The following is a 25,890-nucleotide window of genomic DNA, read 5'->3' on the forward strand; positions in this document are numbered from 1 at the left end:
AGAGTGGTAGCCACAAACGCACCAATATTTGTTCCTCCTTTCCTTCCTGGTACCCAGAAGACTATACTTCCCAGATTTCTCCAAGTTAGGTGAGGCCATGGGTTTGGATCAAGTGCCTGTGAACCGAATGACATGTGCCACTTCCTGGCCAAAGCTGTACAGAGAGGTGTGAACTCCATGTTTGCTGAAGAGGCCTCGTGTTGACATGGTAGAGCCACAAGGTCAAAGCAGTTTGGATCACTGAGTGACCGTAGGAGAAGCAGCTGCCCTGGAGAGTTACCTGATCTCCAGCAGACTTGTTTGAACCATTAATTATTAAATTTAAATTTAAATTAATTTAATAATTAATGGTTCAAACAAGACTTGATACTTGATAAATTAAAAATTGATAAATTAAATCATAAACTACAAGGCTTATTTGTAGTACAGTATGTCCTAACCAATATATAACCTACCGAAGATATTTCTAACTGCACCAGTTCTCAAAAAGTTAACAGCTACCCTGTGACCCAGCAATTCCATTCCTAGGTAATATACCCAAAAGAAATGAGTGCATGTGTCCAAGAAAAGACAGGTACAAGACTATTTGTAGCAGCTACAGTTATAATATCCAAATACTTTACACTTATAACACATACCATAGTAAAAAACAAAGAAAAGATTATTTATAAAAGACATAAATTAGGGCACATAGTTTTTTATCCAACTGAATCACATAGGGTTTATTTCCAGATTTGTCTTAAGTATTATGCTTACTCATTTTTTTCTCTACCTCTAGCCCTAAATCTTAACTGAAATCTGTGACTAAAAGCAGACAGACGAAATTAATGCATAGAAACAAGGGACATCTACTTCAAATAGGCCTTTTAAGATTTATTGCAATTGGCCAAAACACACATGGACTATAAGAAAGGGAACAAAAATTGAAAGTACAAAAAGATATTTGTGACCTGTCAGGAATTTAAACCTGGCCAGGGCTAAAAATATTAATAAATATGGAGGGAAGTGTAAGGCAATGAGAATGCCCTAACATTTTTTTTTCTAGAATATTCAGAACTCTTGTATCCCTGATTGTCTTATCTTAGACACAGCTGACAGTCTTGGGGGCTGAAATCTCTGGTCCAGACTGTTGTGACTTTTGACTTCGTATATCTTTTTATTTAAACATTTTGCTTTGTTTGAGCCAATCCATTGCTGTTAAACTGTTTACTGTCACATCCTGTTTCGCTCATTATAGCACATTGTCCTTCCCTGCCAGTTCCTCCCGCATTCCCTTCCACAGAAATGTACACCAACCTAACTTATTAAGAATGTACAGAAATATAGGTAATATTCCAAGCTAAAAGACTACATTTTCCAGCTCATGTGCAGCCACGCATGGCCCTGTAGCCCAGTTACGGTCAAAGAGGTTAAGCAAAAGTGTGTAAGATTTAGGGACAGGACAAGCCCTTCTTTCCTGTTGTCTAGTAGATTAGTGTAAAGGGCGAAGCTTCATTCAGAAGCTGTTTTAGAGAATGAATGCCCTTGAGTATGAGAGTAGAAGCCACAGGCTTTGGAAGTGGAAGATAAAAGTAGCATAGTTCTCCAAGAATTTTGTGAGGCTGGCACCCTGAAATACCCCTGAAATAACCTCCAGAATTTATATAAGAGAATAAATCCTCAGTGTTTAAACCACTGACTGAATCTTTGCTGCGCTACAGCCAAAAGCAATTCTTAATGGGTAAGCAATTGAATTAGGATTTACAGACAGTAAGAGAGACGGGTTGATAGATACAGTCACAGAAAGATATCCATGAGATTTTGGCAAGTCCAATATGTGGGCTAAGGAGAAACACATTAAATATAATCTTGCTTTTTATTTAAGCTTGTAAAAAGGGGGGAATATATGTTTATATATATGAAGAAAAAAGTCTGGACAGTTGTACATTGCAGGGCTTATTTCTAGGGGATAAGATTTTGCGGAAGATACACTTCCTTTATTAATAGTTGGAATTTTTGTTTTTAACAATGATCATGTATAATTAGAACAAAGCAGGCCTTTTATTTGGTATTCACATTATCTAGAAATAGCATTAAAAATTTTTAGTTAAACTACTTTTTATAATGACTTTTTTTTAAAAATGGGATATTGTACTTATTTTAGCTATCAGTGGTCTCCCTGGTATACAAAATATATTTAAGACAGAGGTAAAATCTACTTCTTTATTATCCAATTATAAAAAACAATAGCATGTTACTGGAATGAGCAATGTCTTATTGTAATCAGTGTGATAGTAAGTCATGAATCTCAAAGGTAAATATAAAATAATATTTATAGAAACTATGTACAAAAAAATAGGAGTACAGACTTAGCAGTTATTAATAATTCCACATCCTAAAAATCTACAAAGATTAACATAAAAAAGGGAAATTTCCTTCATTATATTAAAATAAACTTTGCATAAAAGACTTGCCTGAAGTGATTATTGCACTGAGTAATAAAGCAATACAGAATAGAATAAAAGTTAATAATCTATTGCATGGAATAACTAGTCACCTAAGCACTCAAAAGAAGATCTAAAAAGCTCAGGAAGGTATGCAACTTTCAAGATTTATAAGGGGCACAAGGATGAGTATGATTCGTAAGGGGCATGTGGCTAAGAAATGCTAGCCATGATTTCTCCTAGATTCACTCTCTGATCCAATCACTTGTGATCTGGATCAATAATTTCCAAAACACGCTGTCTCTTACCAGATCCCCACCATTTCATCTACCAGGGAAGAACTGTGTCTCCCTCGTAGGTAAGGACATGCACCTACCTTCCCACTGGCCTGTCAGCACCAGGGTCCTGTTAATTACCACATCGATTTCTGTAGCTCCATCTTCTACAGCCAATTTGATCTCTTCTAATCGCGTTTTTAAATGAGTCTGTCCAGACGGAAAGCCAGTGGCCACTAGTGGAGAATAAGAAGAAAAAAAACAGAAAGGAAAGAATTTTATTTGGTCAGTATCTCAACAAAGAATTTCATACAAAAAAAAAACACACAAAAACAAAAAAACCAAACAGCATTTAGAGACCAAAGCATTAATGACCCTTAAGAACTTTACACATACCCTGAAAAGCTAAGTGTGAAGAAACAGAATGTAATCTCATCTAGTATTGGCATTAGGACAAACATGAGTATTATATCCTCTAGAAGATCTGAAATTAAGTTGCTTCAGACATGCTCATGAGGGTTCTCTGAGTAAATAGCAATTTAAAAATATGTCATCACACTGATATATTTATGATGCTCATAAAATTGTAGTTGTGTCCATACCTTGATGGACACTAATTCTGAATCCTACTCTTGATCAGCTGGCCATTTTACCGTTCACATTTTTCTTGATTTACCATTCACATTTTTAGATGCTGTAACCAAAGTGTAATGTAGGTTCCTCCCACTGCCTATCTTGAAACAACGAGCCAAAGAGATAGAAATAAAGGAAAGAGAATAAAGGAAAAAACCTGATTAGTCCACAACACTGGGACTGGGACAGAGCTGGGAAGAGCAGGGCCAAGTATGAATAAAAGGAAACTGAACATACACCTACACTTTTGAAAAAGTACTAACAATATTTATAAGCACATCATTAATTCCATTCTGGCATCTAAAGATAATTTCTGTGTTGCCTTGACGTTATTAAATTCCTTGGGTCTGCTACCTTAGAGGAAAGCCTGTTTCTCTGGTGTATAGAGGAAAAGCTGAATTGACTGAGCCTGATGAAAATTTAACATCGATAAAGGTGTAGCTGCCAAATACTTTGGGAATCTTCACAAATAGCTTATATATAAATACTGTATATTATGTTTCTTTTGATGTGTTTCTAATAAAAAATTAATTATCATTATAGACTCCTTTTTTAAAGCACCAAGATATTCCTCCAACGTCTTTTAAAAGTAGACTCTAATGTTATGTCTACCATCCATCCATCTATCTGGCAACAGGCAGGCACACATACCCAAACATACACACTGAAGCTTTTAAAAGGACTTTTCTTTCCTTTATGCCAAGTCCTACAATGTCTATCTTAAGCCAATAACTCTTGAACATACCCTCTTTTCTTTATCTTCCAGGCTTTGGGGCGGCTCTCATTATCTCCCACATGGATGGTGGTAAGTCTCCCTAACTCTAACTCACCCTCTCTAATTTACCCGCTACCATGCCCTATCACAGTACATCATGAAGCTGATCATGGCCCACCTCTGCTTAAAATCCTTCATTACCTTCCCCAAATGCCACCACCTGGCATGGTCTCCCAGGAAGATCTTCACCTTCAACTCCCACAGTTCCTGCTTTGTCTCACCTTAGGATCGAACAGCTGCCAACCACCTGCAGTTCCCGAACATGCCTCTGTGCCTTCACCCATGCTTGTTCCTCTAAAATGCCATTCCTTATCTTTTCAACACTAAACTACTCCCTACCCTTTAAGATCTAGTGCAGTTATGACCATCTCGATGAAGCATTCCCTTACTGAGTGTCACCAACCTCTGCTGAATAAATCAGTCCCCACTCAGAGTTACAACTATACCTTCTACATATCCTTATTATCGCTTTTTTGCATTTATATAAAATACTACATATCTGGCATTATGATTTTTTTAACTTGACGCTTCTTGCAAAACAACAAGAATATAGAACCATTGTATATTCTTGGGAAACAGTTCTATATTCTTGGGAATTAATATAATTCCCTTTAAGGGAGTTAGTAATTAATTAATCAATTAATGTTAATTGCTACTTAGAAGGCAATTAATAAACACTAAAAGAATAAACAAATACAACCAATCAAATACATAAAACTAATTCAAAGAGCAGTATAAAACTATAATGCCCCAAGGTGTTTGAGCTCAAGAGCTGCAAACATGCTGAAAGACAACAACAAAAGCCGGTGTTACCTGACGCCACAGGGATGTCACAGCCTGCAGCTTTCAGCGCTTTCACCGCGTCGCACACGCGGGCCGGGTACACGCAAACGGCCGCTGTGCTGATGCCTATGAAGAAAGAAATCACAGCGGCCTTCTGGGCGTGAGGTACAACTGACACAACATGCTTTTAATTATTATTTATAACACAACATTGGCAGAAATCAAAATAGAGAAAAAAATAATTCCTCTACAATGTCGCCAAAAAATCAAAGGGTTTTTCTTTTCCACATTCCTTTCCAGTTCTTGACAACATGGATCATTTCCTCATCATTATGGTCCTAGTAAAACAACTGGGATGCATGGTTCTCTACAGTTAAGACCACTTTTAAAAAATTCTTGAATAATAAACTTGGTCATCTTGCCTCAATGAAAATGTCTTATTTCACGTAACTAACAAAATCCAGATTTGTACAGCATTCAGACAGTGGATTAAAAAAAATGTAAGTGAATCTTGCAGGGTAGTATAGCAAAATGACATTTAATTACTCCTATCCCCTCTTTGGTAAGACATAATAAAATATAAATCTGGAACCCCCTTTTTGAGGAATAGACTTTTAAAAAAATAAAAATTAAAAAACCAAATAACCACTGTAAAACAATAACATAATAGCATAAAACTTATATGAAATCATTACTTTTTTTAGCCCCGATCCCCCAAAAGTAGTTACCATTCAGTGCTACTAATAGGTGCTGTTTTTACTGTCAACTCAAAAGAAACATCATAAATATTTTTCAAAAGCTGTGGAGTGTTTTAGGTCTACAACTTATCTAAGACTCCCTGGGCCAATGCAACATCTCCAGTTACAGTCATTACGGACAGGCGCTCAGGAACCATGAAGCAACCCCTTCATGGAAAAGACCTGGCTCCTAAAACCAGCCCAGCAAGTAACAGGGCACGTCTCCTTGGAAATAGCATTTCACCTTCTAGGTCTCGGTTTCCTCATTTAGAAATAAGGTGATCAACTCTCAAAGGTCTCCCCCATTTCTAAAATGTTATGGTCCCATACTTATAGCAACTCTAGAAAGTTGCTGTAAGTTCTTTCATGTATACTAAAAGAGTGAATGTAACTTTTTCAAAAGATCTATCCTAATATCCAAGCATGCAATATTTCCCATTTGCATTTTATTCTCAAAAGTATTCCATTTACTCACAGAAAATACTTTATGTATGAGATGTGATTATTAAGTAATGAGACTGGCTTTTCCACACATGGCTAGGGAATCAGAATCAGTATTTTAGAGTCACTAGATAGAAAATTTCTAAAACTGAAGAAGCAGAAAGAAAAAGCAAGAAACTCTCTGCCAGCAATTTTAATCCATGATGGCAAGAACTGACCTAAACATGAGACTCAGATTCTTTCCCTGCTGTTTTTCAGAGACAAATCTCAATTATTTGTTTAGGTACATAATTCTATCATGGACTTTATTGCTGCTATCATTTTAGCAGCTGAGTGTTAAATCTTCTTAGATTTAGTCATCAGCATTATTAAAAGGTACACAGCACAGATTATATACAATAACATACCTTTATCATGCATATTTAAAGCTTTTAAGAGATCTTCCCGTATTGGGTACTTGGCTTTATAACAGAGCCTTTTAATGTTGGAATATGTGTCATCGCCTGAAAGTGTAGTAAGATCTATGAAGGTAACAGCTTTCAGAAGCCAAGCAGCCTGATTTGAAGACAAAATAAAAATAAGGTTAAAAACATGAATTTCCACCCCAGTTAGTAGAGAATCACTAGACAAACATGAATATTAAAATCTGACATCTATGCTACTCTAAGGCAGACCATTCTGTTACGATATAAACATTGCTCAACAGTGACCAACAACATGAACATGATGTAGAATAAAATAAAAGGTGGAAGAGTAGCCGTAATTATTTTCTCCCATAGATAGTCCAAATTGAAATCCCTAATAAATCAAGACTCCCCACATCTGACTTCTCCATCTCATTCAGAGGGAGCCCTTCTTGGCTACCCCGAAATGGGAGAACGTGGTAACAAGAGCATTTCTATCTCACATTTTAACTCCAGCCCTGGGATCTGGGATAAGGCATTATAAAAAGACTGCTGAACTTCTTTGTTTATTTCAATTTAATCCAATTCCATTTTTTAAATAGTACTCATACTTCACAACTCATTCTGATGAACTTCCTTTTAACTTTTCAATCAGGATATTTCCAAGGATGAACAAAATGTGAGATGTAACCCAAAAGGATTCAAAGACAACATTTTGCCTCCCTTGTAAAATGAACTCTCAGTTCCTTTTAGGCCTGTGATGCACGGCACGTCTTTGGTTGGTATCCATGGGAGAATATGCTTACCGCAAGTACTTCACAAAACATTATTTTTTGAATTTTGAAAAATGATTTATGAAAATTAATAGTCAAGAAGACATGATGGTCAAAGGAGGTCACCTAAGGGCCTCAACAGTGGGCACATCAGGTTTAGATGTTATGGCTGGAGAATTAAAATAGAAGGCATCCAAAGAAGGTATGTCTAAGCAACTGAATAAATGTGTTGAGAAAATATGCCATTTAATGCACTCATGAATAAAGATGCCTCAAAATCATTTGCGGCTTTGCCACTCAAGAGTGATAACATTTTTAACTTGTTTGGATAAATGTGTTATCTTTCTCCAACCCATCATCATCTTATATGAATTATTAAAATAAGTCACGGACAGCTGCAATCTTTTAAGTTTAGATGCATCTTGAACGAAATTCAATACTGTGGCCTTGAGGGAAGAGCCCAGGCATTGTAAACTACAGAAACAGAGTGTTCGAGAAGAACCCTTACTTGCCACTCTTTTTTCACGGTTCTGCGAGCCTGGATTTGCTCTGCACGTCTCAGAACTGCCGGTTGATTCACTTGTATTTTGGAGATCCAGCTGAGGTCTAAAGGGGAATGAAGAATACCTTATAAAACTTAAAAGTTTTATTAAATACATTCACCTATTTTTTTACATGGTCCTTGAAAGGCTATATTTATCATTTGGCACCATAGCTCTTTTAAAGCTTATGTTTCTTTTTCACACAACTGCAAATTAAGAGCCTTGTTGAAAGAAGCCCAGTCATGAAAAGCCATACTTCGCATAAAGTTCAGTACATTTGGAATGAGAAGAACATGTATTGATTCATTACACAGACATCTCTAACAATGAGGGGAAATGTTGTGTTACCCAGGCCACGTGCCTCACTTCTGACAGCAAAGACTTATGTATGAGTGCCCAGTCCAGAAGAGCAAATGATTAATACATACTTAAGTGAATTAATGTTGGTGCTTACAGGTTTCCTTGATCACTACCCCCTTACTGACAAGATTAATATCTACTCTACACTGATATGCTTATAGCCCAATCCTTCCTAAAAGAATTTTTCAGAACATGTTAGAAATTACAACATTAATATAACAGAAGTTGGAAAAATGCAAGCAAACAAGACATCTATCTCTGTTGCTTTGGTTTTGAGATGCTCTCTCCTACCTCCATCTCACCCTCCTTTGCCTCTGGTTGACTGTAAGACCCAGCCTAAGTGAAAACACTGCCAGCTCCCCAGACAGAGTCAACATTTGGATATACCTTTCCTATGGAACTTGCATTTAGTTCATCAAGGAGTTGTGATAAAATGGTCTCTTGTACTTCTTACAGTGCGAGTCAGGACCTTATTCATCTTTGAGTGTCTAAACCAAACAGCGTCTGGTGCACGGGTTTCCACTGCATCCCCCATCACTGTAACTCAGGCGGCCTCACAGTAAATTGAGCATGTATCAATTTACCTACTATCACTAACCTCACTTCTGTATCCCCCTAGCAACCTCAGTTTTTAAAGATTCTTCTTAGGAGCTTTAAAAGACTACTGTGGAAAAGGTTACTCATTAGAAAACGTGTCACAATTCAACAGTTATTTATACTGTGATGGGGAAAACTGCTGACTGCATACTGTTCTATGTAACAATGCAGATAATAAAGTATTTGCACCCACCACAAAGCTAAAACCACAAAGAAAACCATTTCCTTCAAAAGGCATTCTCTCTCTCTCCCTCTCTCTCATTTCCATTTGATTCTTCTTATCAATTTTAACAGTATAGAAATTCCAAGTTAGCATTTGAGTGATTAGTAATGATATTCTTATTTAAATATCACTGAAGAAGGAACATAGTCTGGGTGCGTTTTTCCTAATTAAATTATTTTGTTAGCTGAAATCATTTAACAAACAGATTTTTAACATTTCAATCCATCTGCTCCTCGAAGACAGTGTATGTTTTCCTGCTTGTCTGCTGGACCAACCTCACAGAGAACTGGGAGTTTAAGGTCAGGCAAATGAAATCTGCCTCTTTTTTCCCACCCAAAGACTGATTTGGTTCTTGATTAAGCCCAAGGGAATAGGACCAGATAGACACACTGGACTCGACCCAATTTATCTGAGACTTAGAAGAACCTTTCTCTAACCAAAGGTACGGGGCTCTTTTTTGTTTTTTTAATTACTAATAATGGTGATCAGGTTCATGGTAAAGACTGTTTCAGGCAGATAGTAAAAATGAGTGAAGCAAGCACTTGAGTGGACTACAACTCTCACCACCCGCTGACAGCAGTTGAAAGAGGGAAGCGTAGGACAATGGGGCGGGCTTTGAGGGGCTGCCCTTTATTTCAGGTAACCTCCCTGGGAGCTCCTCCCCTCCTGCCCTCCCCTCCCCACCCACTGCCGCCACTGCTGCCGCTGCCGGAGAGGTCTCGGGCAATCCCAGTCTTCTTGATCTGGCTTCTCCTCCCTCTCCTGCCCCAGCTTCCCCCGCTGCCAACTGAGCACTGTGGCAGAGCCTTTTCAAAGTGCTGGGAGTTCCCTGACACATCCCATTCTGCTCCCTCTCTGGCCCTGTGCACACTGTTGGCTCCTCCTGCCTAGAATGCCTTTCCATACCTGCCTGTACAGTGAACTCTCACTCAACCTCTACGACTCAGGCCAAGGATCTGAATAGACATTTTTTCCAAAGAAGACATAGAGATGGCCAGCAGGTACACGAAAAGATGCTAAACACCACAAATAATCGGGGAAATGCACACCAAAACCACAATGAGATATCACCTCACACTTGTCAGAGTGGCTATTATCAAAAAGATGGGAAATAAGTCTTGGCGAGGATGTGGAAAAAAGGGAGCCTTCGTGCACTGTTGGTGGGAATGTACATTGATGCAGCCACTATGGAAAACAGTATGAAGGTTACTGAAAAAAAAAAAGAGAGAGAGAGAGAACCAAACAATCCAACAATTCCACGTGGATTTTTATCTAAAGGAAACAGAATTGCTAAATCAAAAAAGCTATCAGCACCCATATGTTCACCGCAGCATTATTTATAGTAGCCAAGATATAGAAACAACCTGTCACTGATGAATAGATAAAGAAAACGTATACGTGTGTGTGTGTGTGTGTGTGTGTGTGTGTGTGTGTGAGAGAGAGAGAGAGAGAGAGAGAGAGAGAGAGAGAGAGAGAGAAACAGAATGTTATTCAGCCATGGAAAAGGAAATCTTGACATTTATAAAAATATGGATGGACCTTGAGGGCATTATGCTAAGTGAAATAGTTCACTCAAAGAAAGACAAATATTGTATGACTTCACTTATATGTGGAAGCTAAAAAAATAAAAACTTAAAAAAACTAAATGCATAAACATATAGAATAGACTGGTGGTTGTCAAACACAGAGGCTGGGTGAAATGCGTAAAGGAAGGGACAAAAGGTACAAACTTCTAGTTACAAAATAAATAAGGCACAGGGATGTAATATATAGCATGCTGACTATAATTAAGAATGCTGTAGTGTATATTTAAAAGTCACTTAAAAGTTCTCATCACAAGAAAAAAATTATAACTGCACGGTGCTGAATGTTAACTAAATTTATTGTGGTAATTATTTCACAACAATACATTTATCAACTCATTATGTTGTACAATGTTATACACATAAAATTAACACAGTGTTATACGTCAATTATATTTCAATAAAAAAGACTCAGTTCAAATGTCACCTTCACTGTGAACCTTCTCTGACCCACATAGGTTGAGCTATTTTTGCCTCTGTGTTCATCCACGCTCATTTACAGTCTACCTTTAGTACAGTCCCCTTCCGTCTGAATGGCACTAATTTCTCTAAATGTTTACTCTCCCAACAGATGTGTAAAAATCCAAGCAGAGTGCTTAATACATGATGGCATTCAATAAATTAATGAAGTCGTCCCCAAGGTCCAGAAATGATCAAATTCTAGAAGTCTTTCCCAGTTGCCTCTTAAAAAAAAAAAGATTAGTGTTTATTCTCCCCTCCCCCCAACTCTATTAAGGTACAGTTGACAAATAAAACATATATATTTAAGGTGTACAACTTGATACGTTGGAGATCGACTGAAAATCAGTCACCACAATCAAGGTAATTAACATATCCCTCTCTCCCACATTTCCCTTTTGTGTGTGTGTGCTCAGAACATGTAAGACCTATCTTCTAGCACATTTCCAGTCCACAATACAGTATGGTTAACTCTAGTTGCATCACTGTACAATTGATCTCCAGAACTTAGTCATCTTGCATAATAAAACTCTGTACCCCAATTGCTTCTCATTAGAAAGGACTTTTGGACCTCCACAATAGAAGTTGGGACTGAAGCATGAATGGCATACCTGAAGACATTCACCTTAAAAACTGACTTTTACGACAATTCCCCACCAAAGGTTAGAACCCGCGAGGCCTGCTCTCATGCTTCTCAGATACGACTTGCCAGGGGTCCCTGCAAACCATCTATTGGAGAATATAATAAGATTACTTCTTTCACAATATCAGCCTACACTGCTAAAAATATCATTAGTGGTCATAAAATTATCCAGCCCCATATTTAATCTAGCCACAGAATTTGCCTCTGTGACCTCCCATGGTAATGAATTATAAGTGACTATCTCATTTTATTAGCACTTAATTTGCTACTCTTTAATTTCATCAAATAACCCTTGTTCTCATATTATGGGGTCTGGGGAAAAGAAAGGACTGATTGGCCTTTGTTATGTCCTTCATAATTTTAATATTTTATTCGAGTACCCTTTAGCGTCTCCTTTCCAGGAGAAGTGATTCTAATGCACACGATCTCATCAGGACCATAGAAGCTGCTCTTGTAGGGCCAGAAGGGGTTTCAAGTACACGTGTCTTTGGGGAGAACAGATATGAAACCATAATTGGAAGGCGATAATACTCTTTTCTTAATACTCTCCACTGAAGAAAATCCCACTGTTTCTCTTAGTATATCATTTGGTGGCTCTCAGGCTCTCTGTCAGTTATAAATTTGTTCTCAAATACTCTTCTCACAATTATTTATGATATTATTTTTCCTGTTCAAGTCTCAGTGGAGACAGAGATCATTTTCTCCAAAAATCTACTTTGTAGCCTTTCCATCACTCCCATTTGCAGTTCTATGGATATGTTTGTACTTCACAATATAAAACATGTAACGCCTAATGTGAAAGAAGGTTTATTTTGTATTTTAATTTTACATTTGTTTCTAATGGAGAAAAAAGAAATTGTGATACTTCATTAGAGATTTTTTTCCCCCAAAACTTTGGGAGAGTAAAAAAATTTAAATTCCCCATGTTTTCTCTGTTCATTCTTTCTGGGGTTTTATATGTATTTGTACCACCCGAATTTGTTCCCTTGTGTTGTCTCCAGTCGTTTTCTGATATCTACTTTGTACAGTTTTAATCCCAGACTCTATTACTAAGAACCTCTTCCTAATTATCTATTTATTTCTGTGTTGTTTTCAATTCTAATTTGCAACTTCCCAGGAATTAGCCGCACCCTCCTATATGTACAAGTGCCTAGCACAAAAATAGCTGCTCAGTGAGTCTAGTGCGTCACAGTGAACTTAGTTTTTACTTCAGACGTTGAAACTAGTGAACTATCAATTTGATCAGTCCTTCAACCTTAGCCATGGACAAGGTTAGCTTTGCTAGGAAAAAAACAAAAACAAAAACAAACAAACAAACAAAAAAACCCCTGGATGTTAGTACATGCCTGATCCAGCAGGCTCAGGAGATATTTGATCTATAAAAATAAGCATACTCAGCCTTGTCTAGTTACTAAGCAAATAAGATACAAGACAAAGGCTGTGCTTGGAGCCTGATCCTTGCCAGAAGGTGGGATCTACAATTGGTCTTCTTCCCATGGCCTGGTGTTCAATAAACCCTGAGTGAACCCACTACAGGGCATCTAGGCCCCCATTGGACATGAGCAAACTCTTCTAACATTCTGCCGTGTAAGCCCAGACCTTAGAATCCGGAGAGATGCTCTTGAAACCAGGACACCAGCCACCTGACAACATGCATTACCACAGCACACAGAGCTGTGCTCCTGTGTCACCTCCCCAGAGCCACTGTGTCCCTATCTCTAATTCCCATCCCACATAACATCAGCAACCAGATCACTCTGCAGGATATCAATCCAAGTCTAGGTGAGTAATGAGTTTATTAAACCCCCTTAAATACTTCAACTTAAGTTGCTGGCACCAAGTCAAAAGCCAAGGTGATCGGCTAATTTGCTCCCTCGGCACCAGTCTTGTCTATTCTCTGCCTACGCTCCTCTTCCATCTGGTTCTCATTTCTATTATGTCTTGTATCCACAGTTACATGGGTTATAACACTCTTTCAGAATGTTCGAGGAGTTGGCCAATGCCCAATGGGGGCAGGGATGCCCTAGAGGGCTCACCCAGGTCTGACTATGACTTCCGTTTATTCATTTATTCAACTAATACAAAAGGGGTACCCACAATGGTGCCAGATACTGCAATAGGCTCTGCAGATTCAGCAGTGAATGAAAAAACAAAATCCTTACTCTCCCTGAGTTTTTTTTAGTGAGAAGAAACAGATAAGCATATAAATATATATTGAATCTATTATATAATATATGGGCTACATTGCAAAGTTATATAGGATAAGAAATGGATGCCCTGGCCGGGTGGTTCAGTGGGTTGCAGTGCCATCCCATACACCTGGCGGGTTTGATCCTTCGTCAGGACACACACCTAGGTTGCAGGTTCAATCTCTGGCCAGGGCACTTACAGGTCTGCAGGAGACAACTGACTGATGTCCCTCTCTCTCTCTCTCCCTCCCTTCTTCTAGCCATATCAATAAACATATCCTCAGCTGAGGATTTTTTTTTAAAGGAATAGACAATGCAGGGATGGGCACCAGCAGGGAAAGGCTGATAAGAAAACATTTGAGCAGAACTCCAATTGAAATAGGAAGTGAGCAATGAGGCCATCGGCCAGTGAAACAGCATTCCAAGCAGAGAGGAAAGCAAATGCAAAGGGCCCAGTGCAAGAGTGAACATGGCATATCTGAGGCAAAGTAGAGACACGGGTGTAACTGGAGGACAGTAAGCAAGTGGGGCAGGAAGTGGTAGAGAAAAAGGGAGGAAGGCAAGGTCCAGACCATAGAGTAAAACATTTTCCAAACTGAGAGTCATGACCCACAGATATGTCACAAAATCATTTCTGTCAGCTACAACCAGCATTTAAAAGAAGGAAAGAAGAAAGGAAGGGAGGGAGGGAGGGAGGGAGGGAGGAAGGAAGAAGAAAATAGAAAATATCAGGGTCCGCAGTATGTAATACAGGTAGGGGCCATTTATGGAAGTTCTGTTTTAATTACATGTATGTAGGTATGTACTGTGTGGTAATATAAAATACAAAGTCTATTGTGAGGCACAGCCAGTGAGGTTAGAAAGCCCCCTGAGTAGGACTCTTCAGCCGAGAGAGGACTTGAGGTGTGCAATGGGAATTAATTCTTAAATGGGAAGTGTTTATAGAATTCAGAGCCGGGGCTCAAGGATATGATTTACATTTCAAAAGAATACCTCTGGTTGCTGCGTGGAAGCCCATTAAGAGTCCCACCCAAGAGTAGGTGGTAGCTTCAACCTGACACTCCAGTGGCAGGGAGACAGTGGTCAAAATCACACCAGGCCCCAACTGCCTGGAGCATTTCCATTCTGCCTTGAAAATGTGCCTTCAAATAAATAGGAGCCACTCATTCTTTGGCGTTACTATTCCCTTCTGGGGAGTGACAGTTCAAGAAAAGTTGATATTACATTGTATTTAAAAAGTAAATAAATTAATAAAAAAAAAAAAAAAAGGGGGGGGGAAGGCAGAGACAAATGTATTTAAAAAGTAAATAAATTAATAAAAAAAAAAAATAAAAAAAAAAAAAGAAAAGTTGATATTACAGAAGCAGCTCCAAGGTTCACAAAGCACAAAATTCAAGGAAGTCTCCTCGGCTCTCTGCCCATAAATACCCACAGATAAGTGGAAGAGTCCACAGATTAGAACCAGCTGTCAGGGCTGGCTTCTCTGTTTCCTCTCTCAACCCTTACACAGGTTGACTGTTGGAGTGAAAGCTAGCAACTCTACCCGATACAGTCCATCTGCTGAGCTTTTAGTTTTCACTAGTGTGACCACATCATCCTGGGCAACCAGGACATGCGCAGTTGACATTCCCTGTCCCCTCTGGCTTGGCCTTCGTGTTGTATATTCATTTTAAACAGACAAACCAGTTTGGATTTGGTAGAGTCCACCTTCTCCCACGGTCTCCAGTAATATCATGTGCAGTGAACAGGGATCTCACCTGAACATGTAGTTCACTCTCTAAGACCAAACCTTGACTATTCTCCACCCTCCCAAAAATAATAGAACTAACACTCCCAGTATGCAGGGCATTCACTTATACCGAAGGCATCTGGGGTATTTGTGGCTAGCAACAGCTAAGTCCTTCCAGTCTTGGGTGATTGTAGAGAAGTGTGCAATGCTATTGTTTCTCTGCAGCCATTTTGTATAGCAGCCAGTTGTGCCCTGGCCTGAGCCCAGAATTGTAGAGATACATACACACCAGGCCACCAGTCAGTAGGGTCATGAGAAGTGTTTGAACCTGTAAGCTAGGCGAACATGGAATATGTATGGGGAATCTCTTAGATTCCTTAAAAAGAGCAGACTGAAAGCAATGCTTTAGTCATTTTTATATTCAATAAATCTAAAATTATTTATTTGAGGTTAGGATTTTTTAGTGCGCAAAAAAAAAAAAATCCATCAGCAGCAGCGAACTTGAAAAAAGTATGTTTAATAAAAAATTAAACTTTGAATTTCCATTTCTCAGGAAAGCTGATGATCTGTAATTTGCACAAAATGCTTTTCAACATTTATCCCATGCCAACATAGCTCTACAGAGATATCACTGGCTCTAAGAAGACCCAAATTTGCTATAAAAGCATCTGTAGGTACTTCAAAAATTAGCCTGTGCCTGAAGATGACTAAAGATGACAATTTAACACAGCCTCAAAAGATACTTACATAAAACTCTGAAGCATGACTCTCCCGTTAGATAAAATGAGTGCTCTAAATAGTGCTCATTTTACATCCAAATTTCCTGGTATGTATAAGAAATAAAACAGCAGCTATTCATTTTTTGGCTCCAGAAGCAGAATTTCACAAACAACTAGAAAATAACAGTTTTATATCAGAATCAAACCAAGTCTCATCCCATAGCTACTATTTGACAAGAAAACTTAAGAAGGAAGAGTTATCTCAGGTCAAGGAAGGAGAATTCAAAAAAAGACTATGGAGGAAGTGATAGCATCAAAGGGCAGAAAAAAATGGATGATTTAAAAACATGAAGAATCAGATTAAAGCAACTACATTATTTTGCCACCCTTAATGAAATAATTGATACAGGCAAGCATTATCAATGGATATAAAAGACACTGAGTGGTCAGCTCACAGGGCAACCGGATATTCACATGGTATTAGAAGTACTGCCTCGTACATTCCTTGCAGGTCAAAAGGGGTGAACTGGAACTATACAAGCCAAAGATGAGCTGCAGTCTCCTTAAACAAATGATCAAAGTCAACATCAGTAACAGCCAAAAAGACGTTCACTATGTGCCTCACAACATGATATAATATGAAATACAGCACATCACTAATGAAGTAAGTATTCATACCAGTGCTGTTTAATCAGAATCTAATCAAGTTTTAGATATGGGATGGTTAGTTTTATATGTCAGCTGGACTGGGTCACAGGGTGCCCAGGTACTCATTTAAGAGTTATTCCTGGCCTTGTCTTGTGAAGGTAATTCCAGATGGGATCAACCACTTGAATCTCAGACTGATTAAAGTAGACTGCCCTCTGCAATGTGGGCGGGCCTCATCCAATCTCTTGAAGGCCTGAATAGAACGAATGGCTGAATAAGAAAGAATTCTCATTCTCCCTCTCTCTCTCTCTTTCTCTCTCTCCCTGTGGGTCTCTAGTTTGCCTCTATAATCACATGAGCCAATGTCTTACACTAAATTTCTTTATATCTGTATCAATCTAGCTAATACTGATCATGTTTCTTTAGAGAAACCAGACTAATACAACATACAACATCAAATTAAAGGAAACACAGAAGATAGAGAAGTTAAATAACATCATGAGGAAATAATCAGATAAATCCACCAACTGGGACAATCTACAGGTCAGATAAGCCAGTATCACCAAGCTCAGTTAAAAAAAGAAAAAAAAGAATCCTGTTTCAGATTAAGGGAAACAAATACAACAACTGAATATAATGCCTAGCCCTTATTTTGATCCTGGCTTGAACACATGTTGGGGACAACTGAAGAAACTGAAATATGCACTTGGCATTAGACGATTATCAAGGAATTATTTCAAATTTGATTAATGTGATGATGGTATAAGAAAATATTTTTACTCTTTCAAAAATGCAAACAAATATTTATGAGTGAAATGTCATGCTATTTATAATTTTAAAATATTTCAGAAAAACATTACCAAAGCAAACAGTAAATAATTAACAACTGTTAAATCTAGGTGATTGCTATATATGGGTGATCACTTTATTAATCCTTCTACTTTCCTGAATGTTTGAACTTTTTAGTAATAAAAAAAACTAAAAAACAAAAGCAAGCTAAAATAAATAACATAATGAATAAAGGAAACGGTAACAGTCAGCCTCCAAAAAGGCCCAGTGATTCTCATCCAGTATTCATGCTCCTTCTACAGTAAATAGCACTGACCTGTGTGACCAAGAAGATATTATGAAAATATCAGTATGTGGCTTCCAATGTTTGCTAATAAAAGACACTGTGGCTTCTGCCTTCCTCTCGTGGTTCCCTCACTCAGGGAGGAGCCAGGTGCCATGTCATCAGGACACGCAAGCAGCCCGAGGGATGGCCACGTGGTGAAGACCTGAGCGCTCCCGACAGCCACAGGCTCTCAACTGCCAAGCATGTGAGGGAGACCGTTGGGAAGTCCAACCACGAGAAGGCTGTAGCCTGGGTGGAAAACTTGACTGCAGCCTCACAAGAGACCCCACGCCAGACCCCCAGCTAAGCTGCTTCCAAATTTCTGACCCACGGAAACCCTGTAAGATAATAAATGTTTACTGTTGGTTTAGGTCACTAAGTTTTGAAGCAGTTTATTTCAGAGCAATAGATAACATACAAAAACCAACAGGAAAAGCTGTTAATAGCAAACTGATTCACAAGTATAACATGGCAGATTAGGAGCTATTTTACTTTTTTCTTCTCAAACTTTAAAATGTAAATACTTAACACTCCATTAGTGTAAATGCATGAACCAAATTACACTAAAAACTAAACAATGCATTTAAGATTAGTACATTTACTGTGTGTATATATAAATACTGTATATATATCATGCCTTGCTACGTTCTGTATGTTTGTGCCCCTCCACCGATCCCCCAAAATCCATATGTGGAAACCTAATCCCCAACAAGATAGTATTTAGGGGAGGAGCTGTGAGGAGGTGATTGGGTCATAAGGATGGAACCTTCTGAATGGGATTAGCACCCCTATAAAGAGCCAGAGAGAACCCGCACGCATTTGCCATGTGAAGCTCCAGGAAAAAGACGGCCCTAAATGGGGAAGGGCAGCCCCCCCGAGACATTAAACATACTACACCTTGATCTTGGACTTCGCTGCCTCCAGAACTATGAGAAATAAATTTCTGTCATTTATAAGCTACACCATCTATGGTATTTTTGTTAGAGCAGGCTGAACAGACAAAAACACATCTCAATTAAAAAATTATAGTGAAATTCTATATTAAAATAACATAGCAATAGACGCCTATGTTTCAAAACATAGCTCAAACATAAAAAACATAAAAACGTTCAGCTCAATATATTGACAAAGCTAACATATTTTTGGCTTTTCAAAGTATCTTTAACTTGATGTCCATCAATTGTTTTTCTAAGCTCTCCTCCACAGAGTTCTGTTAGCACTGAAAATACCATTTGCCATAATAAAACTAGTGTCAACCAATGGCTGACCTCTCTGGGGAATGAATAGCAGCTTTTCACTTGCACTCTTTCATGCTATTGTTTAAATATGTTTAAATCCATGAAAAAAAAAAGGAATACTTTTTTCTCTGTTGGCATTTTTCCTAAACTCTTAAGGGGAAACATTATAAAAAGGGTTTTCAGAAACTAAGCATTTCTATCAGGTTCCCAGTATGAGGCATTTCATTAACTATTTCAAAGAACTCTTAACCTGCCAGGTTGGGACTATATAGTTTTCCTCAGCAATCCACATATCAAAGCCGTTTGAGAAATGTACTCTAGGCTTGAATCAAGAAGTCAAAGAAAGAGGCAGTTAAAATAGCCATTGGTTTCCCACCCATCTCATTTTTAACTTAGTACTCTTCCAAGTGAGTTTATTGTAAAACTTTACCAGCACAGCAGTAACACATCCAAACCAACAGGCCGCCCACTGAAGCCTAGTGCTCGACTGACAAGGACAGAGATTCACAGGAGCACATGGGGCAGCAGCTTCTAGACTCCAAGGGTCCCCAAGAGATTTACAGCCAGGGGAACAACGGGCAGCAGCAGCTTGTCCTGGGCTCACCTCCTACACTTCTCCAAGGACCCATTTTCTCTGACTTTTCAACGAGCCAAGAGCAGCCCCATGATGGCTCATTTCTTTCCTATAACGTTTCTAGGAGCCAAAGTAGAGCACCGCCCAGGCTCTCCTGTTGCTTCTTCTACCCTAAGCCCTTCCTTTGTTTCACTGTCTCCAGCTTTAACGAACCCACACTTTCAAAAGCACCTGGACTCATAATGTGGTATCTTTCCTGCATGAAGTCAAGAACCCACACACTACTGCCCAACCCAAAGCAGACCTGCTCTGGGCCTAATCCCTTCCAGGGACAATCTCTGCAGCAACTGACCAGGCCAAGAAAAAGACCCACAGATACTGAACAACTGGAAATTTTTTAATGAAATGGTCCAGCAAGATCATCCTATGTTTGATAAGTCCCATTCACACCCAGAAAGCTTTCAATGTGCTTTATACTGCTACAAAGTTTAGAGGAAGTCCCAAGACAACCCTCACTTCTGATACAAATTTTAAGTTGGGTAGGGTGGTCCCCAAGACCACTCTCAGGTTTGATAATTTACTAGAAAGACATCCAGAACTCAATGAAAGCTAGAAAGCTGTTATACTTGCAGTTATGGTTTACCACACAAAAAGGATATGGATTAAAATCAGCCAAAGGAAGACATGTGTGAGACAGAGTCCAGGTAAATTCCAATCACAGAACTTCCAGCTGTCCTCTCCCAGTGGAGCAATGAACAGTGCTAACTCCTCCTTGCAGTAATGTGTGACAAGGCACACAGAGCGCTGCCAACCAAGGAAGCTCACCTGAACTGAGCTTTGGCATCCAGAGTTTTTAATGGGTCTTAGTTACCAAGATGGTAAACCCCCAGGTGGTTGACCTCAGTTCCCAGCCTCTCTAGAGGTCAAGCTAATACCACATGACCCAAAGCAGTCACCACGGACCATACTGCCATACCTGGTGTGGCCCAAAGCGCCCAGGTAAACAAAGATACTCTCATCGGGCAGGACAATCCAAGGGTTTAGAGCTTATCCTCCCAGGAACCAAGGGTAAAAGCCAGATCTGTCTTTGGACAAGACTAAATTCTTTACTATACAAAAACCTCATTCTTAAATTTAAAGGGACAACAAAAATTAACTGGGTATATAAGAAAAGTTTCTAACATAAAAGATGCATAGTAAAAACAACTGAACAGGAGTGGAGGGCTTGGAGGAGGCAACAAAACATTGTAAGAAGCAGAAGAACACTTGAGAATAACTACAAATAATGTCCTGATCCATAAAAGAAGAGGAGAAATCTATTATGGACAGGGGGGGTTCTACGGCAAGGAACATCACAGGGTGATCACTAACTGGACAGGTCATGGTGAGCAGTCATGCCCCAGGCCGATAACTTCTTTGGTAAAAGGCACATCTTTCCCTTAAACAAGCCCTGTCCATTGTTTCTGTGCATCTAAGTTAACATAACTTTGAAACTACCATCCTAAGAGAGAACATAACCTTTTTAACTATCCTGTAATCCAATCCCCAACTTACTTTCTCCCACTTCAATGTAATCTTTCTTACTTTCCCCCCTTAATTTCAAATGCATAAAAGAAGCTGTAAACCTTTCATTCTCCTGAGCATTTGAGATTTTGCTCCCAGGCATATGTCATCAGTTTGGCTTAAATAAACTTACAAAGATTCTCTACAGCTTTGGACGTTTCTTAGGTAGGCACTACTAAGAGAAAAAAAAAAACAAAAAACATTCATCCCTGACTGGTGTGGCTCAGTGGATTGAGTGCTGGCCTGAAAACCAAAGGGTCGCTGGTTCAATTCCCAGTGTACAGGACATGCCTGGGTTGCAGACCAGGTGCCCAGCAGGGGGCACATGACAGGCAACCACACATTGATGTTTCTCTCCTTTTCTCTATCCCTTCCCCTCTCTCTAAAAATAAATAAATATTTTTTTTAAAAAAAAGAAAAACAATTCAAAAAACTAAAGAGCTCTTAGAAATTAAAAATATGAGATCATATGGTACTTGTCTTTCACCCTTTGGCTTATTTCACTTAGAATAATATTCTCCAGTTCCATCCATGCTCTCACAAAAGGTAGGAGTTGCTCCTTTCTTTCTGCTGCATAGTATTCCGTTATGTAAATGAACCAGTTTTTTGATCCACTCACTTACTGATGGGCACTTAGGCTGTTTCCAGCGCTTGGCTATTGTAAATTGCATTGCTATGAACATAGGGGTGCATAGGTTCTTCTGAATTGATGATTCAGAACTCTTAGGGTATATTCCCAGAAATGGAATCACTGGGTCAAAAGGCAGGTCCACTGCCTTTTTAATTTTTTGAGGAAATTCTATACTGTTTTCCACAGTGGCTGGAACAGACTGAGAGCAACCAGGCTGGGGAGCAGGGTGATAATGGTGGAAAGAAGGGAAAAGGACTAGTCCCAGAGCATGCGTGAACGACCCAGGCATACGGACAACTGTGTGGAGATTGACTGTGGAAGCAGGGGGTGGGCTGGGCAGAAGGGGACAAAGGGGAAAAAACTGGGACAACTGTGATAGAATAACAATAAAAAAATTTTAAAAAGAAATTAAAAATGTAATAGTGTAACAGTAAGGAACTGTTATAGTGAGGAACTATAGCCCACCCCACCATTCTGTTGACATTGTTTCTGTAAGGGCTGACTCTGACTAATACATAGCTAACAGATAGACAGCATGTTTGTATAAGGATCCTAGGAACTAGCTTCAAAACATACAGACTGACCTTTGAGCATCCCAGCTCCAAGAGATTTGCTGAACTTCAACCATGCAGCCAGGATGACTAAACCAGGACCGTGCACACAGGACCATCACCTGCCTCATCAGAATGGACTGTGCTCGTTTGCACATAGAGAACTTTTCAATCTGCTCCTTTGATCTCTTTGTTCTGTTCCCCTCTCCCTGTTTATAAAAATCTCTGCCTCCACTGAGATGTGGAGATGGGCTTTGCGACATAGTCCCCTACCTTCCATGTGGCCAGCACCCAAAAATAAACCACTTTCCTTTACATCAGCACCTGCCTCTCAAGTATTGGCTTTTGAAGTGGCAGGCAGCCGGACTTGCGTTCGGTTATAGTTCTCTATGCAGCCGGGACAGCTTTTGTAGCATCCCAGCCAGGACAATGTGGACCCCAGGAAGGCCCAGAGTGCCCGGGCTGGAATTCCAGCTGACCTGTGTTCAGTTACAGTAGCAAAAATGACAAGACCAATAGAAGACTTGGAAGACGAAGTTGAGGGAAATCTCCCTATCCCCCATCCTCCCCGCCCCCTGCCAAAATGAGACAGGAGACAGAAAAGGGGGAAAAAAAGATAAAATCAAAAGATCAGCCTTAAAAAAAAATAGTCCAACACCCAAGGAATAGGAATTTCAGGAGAAAGTTAAGAAAATGAAAGGGAAAAATTAATCAGAGAAATAATTCAAAAAAATTTCCCAAAACTAAAGGAAGCCATGATTCATAATTGAAAAACCCATCAGATAGACAAGGCAATTTAAAAAGCGACCCCACACCAAAGCACAGCACCATGAAATTTCAAAACTCCAAAGGTAATGAGAAAATTTTTAAACTTCCAGAAAGAAAAATAAAGGAAGTCACATTTAAAAACGAGGAAAAGAAGAGCATCAAGTCTGTCAAGAGGAACACAGGAGAGAAGGCAAACACAGTGGATGAATGAATGCCTTGAAATTCCTGAGGAAACAGAATTTCAAATAGAGGATTCTGTCCTGGGCCAAACCTTCGATTAAATATGACTGAAGAATGAAAGTATTTTTTGACATTCAAAGCCTTTATTTTCAAGAAGTTGCTGATTGTCGTACTCCATCAGATCAGGAAGAAAATGTGAACAAGGAAAACATGGCTTTTCCATGAATTTCCAGAAAACGGGGGATCCAGAGAGCAGTGTGAAAAGAAAACCTTGGATGAAGGCCCAGGGAGAGCCCGGGGCACGAGGTGCGGCAGGCCTGCAGAGGCGCTGGGTGCGGACCGAAGAGGCGAGGGCGCTAGGGGCAATGCCTTCAAGAAAAATCCAAAATTAACAAATAACACAATCTCTTTGAATGTACCAAAAAAGACAGTTTCATCTCTGACAGCTGGTATAGGGCTGAATTAGAAATAATTACATTGAAAACCAAACAATTCCAGAGAAAATAAAAATTTATTAAGAAAATAAAACGTAATCATACCACACCATATGGCTTATAAATTAGTATTTACACAGTCATAATAGAAATACTGAAAATTTGTCTAACTAAAATTATATATAATGAGAGGATGGAAAAGGGGCTCTAGGAGAGGAAGGGGAGATATCAAGTGCGAGAGAGTTAAATCATTATGTTCCATAACAGAAAGTCAATGAATTAAAATTTAAAACTGAAAAATTAAAAATAACAGTACAAGCATGGTATTTTGAAATATGGAGTTAAACCCTAGAAGAAAAGGCTGCCTCTGGGGAGCAGGAACTGTGGATGCAGAAGAGCGGGACAGGAGTTTGCGATATTAACTCTCCTAGACATGCCTTCTGAAACAATAGACATTGTATATTCAATAAAAATTACAATTATATTTTAAACGAGAAGAGAGAAGCATTTTACAATTAATCAGGATGAATACCAGCAGGCCTTATGCTGTATAATAAAAGAAGTTGGGGAGTACTCTTTACAGTTTTTTTTTAAGAGAGACAGGGAGAGAAAAAGAGATGGGGAGAAACATGGATGTGCAAGAGAGATATCAATCAGTTGCCTCTCACACACCCACAACTAGGGACCTGGCTCACAATCCAGGCATAAGCTCTAACTGGGAATCGAACTGGCAACCTTTCGGCTGGCAGTCAGTCCTCGGAGCCACACCAGCCAGGGCTGTTTTTTGTTTTCTTAAAGGGATCTTCTCCCAAGATTAGTTAGGAGTGAGAGTTTGAATCTGAGATTGACACTAAAGAGCCAACTTCACCTCAGTGTTTATAAACAACTTAATATTTGTGAATTACTTTATTGCTCTCCTAAGTCTCCCAAGAGATTTGGTTCCAGGCATATATTCAACATTAAGGGTCACTGATTATTTCCCAATAATTCTCTAAGTTCCATGAAGCTATTTCATTTCCCCTCTATTTCAGAAATTTCATTAGAAAGCAGATCATTATACTCCTGAAAGATGCAGCTTCTCCTTCCTTAAAGGCCATTAGGACTTACATTCTGGACTTCACATATGGACTTATGGAATGACTAAAATCTCAGCATATCCCAGAGGTTTTGATTTTTGCAAAAAGAAAATAGCTCAAGGGCAAGAAAACAAAAAGCCCTTTACAGTTATACTTTACCTGGCCAATCCTTCACTTTTATGAAATGGATCCAACTCTATCAGCCTAAATCAAGTGTTGGTTCTTCAGCCTCTCCCTATACCTGTTATTTCTTCAGGCAAAGCAAGCTAAGGATCTATATGGAGCTCATGGGTACTTGTCAAATTTGGAAAACAAACAAACACACACACTTACATATCAAACAATATTATGAATTAATCCTTGAATTGACAATACTCTTCAAAAACTATCATCTAAAAATGAGTTCTTTCATGTTTTTCAGTCAAGTTAATGTCTTAAATAAATTTGCTAATAGACAAAATTTCCCAAGTCATAAGACATCTTATTGCCTACATCTTGATTTTGCTACTATGCATTCTCATGAAGACATTCCACAAGACTTTCTAAACCAACCTTGAATTTCCAAATACATAGTTTTTCACTCTAATGTATTCTGAGAAATACCTGATCAGAGTTTCCTCAAGCCCCTAAAAGTGCCTAGTGTTCAAAGAGAATCATTAGAACTTACAGAAATTCATCGAGAAGCTGGCAAACTTTGGTGCCCTGCTTAGGAAAGATCCAACCCTCAGCTTCTTGAGATTTGATCAATTATTCTAGGAGCTAAAAGCTTCAGAGAAAACCTATGTAAGTCTTTCCCCCTTGAGAGAATTAGTGATGGACTTTCCT

At 39.0% G+C, this 25,890-nt stretch overlaps 1 protein-coding gene across 1 annotated transcript in view; it reads right to left on the reverse strand.

Moving 5' to 3' along the window:
- DERA (deoxyribose-phosphate aldolase) overlaps window positions 1-25,890 on the reverse strand; it is a 95,331-nt gene that overhangs the window by 53,677 nt on the left and 15,764 nt on the right. The window contains exons 2-5 of the mRNA XM_054591392.1: window positions 7,753-7,850; window positions 6,475-6,622; window positions 4,920-5,015; window positions 2,800-2,934 (exon numbers count right to left, since the gene is read on the reverse strand). Of these exons, the coding sequence (XP_054447367.1) occupies window positions 2,800-2,934; window positions 4,920-5,015; window positions 6,475-6,622; window positions 7,753-7,850 (477 nt within the window). The remainder of the gene's footprint in view (window positions 1-2,799; window positions 2,935-4,919; window positions 5,016-6,474; window positions 6,623-7,752; window positions 7,851-25,890) is intronic.

The sequence above is a fragment of the Pteronotus mesoamericanus genome, unplaced genomic scaffold (genome assembly GCF_021234165.1).
Source record: "Pteronotus mesoamericanus isolate MK-2021 breed Mesoamerican mustached bat unplaced genomic scaffold, CSHL_Meso_final scaffold_21, whole genome shotgun sequence".
Lineage (NCBI taxonomy): Eukaryota > Metazoa > Chordata > Mammalia > Chiroptera > Mormoopidae > Pteronotus > Pteronotus mesoamericanus.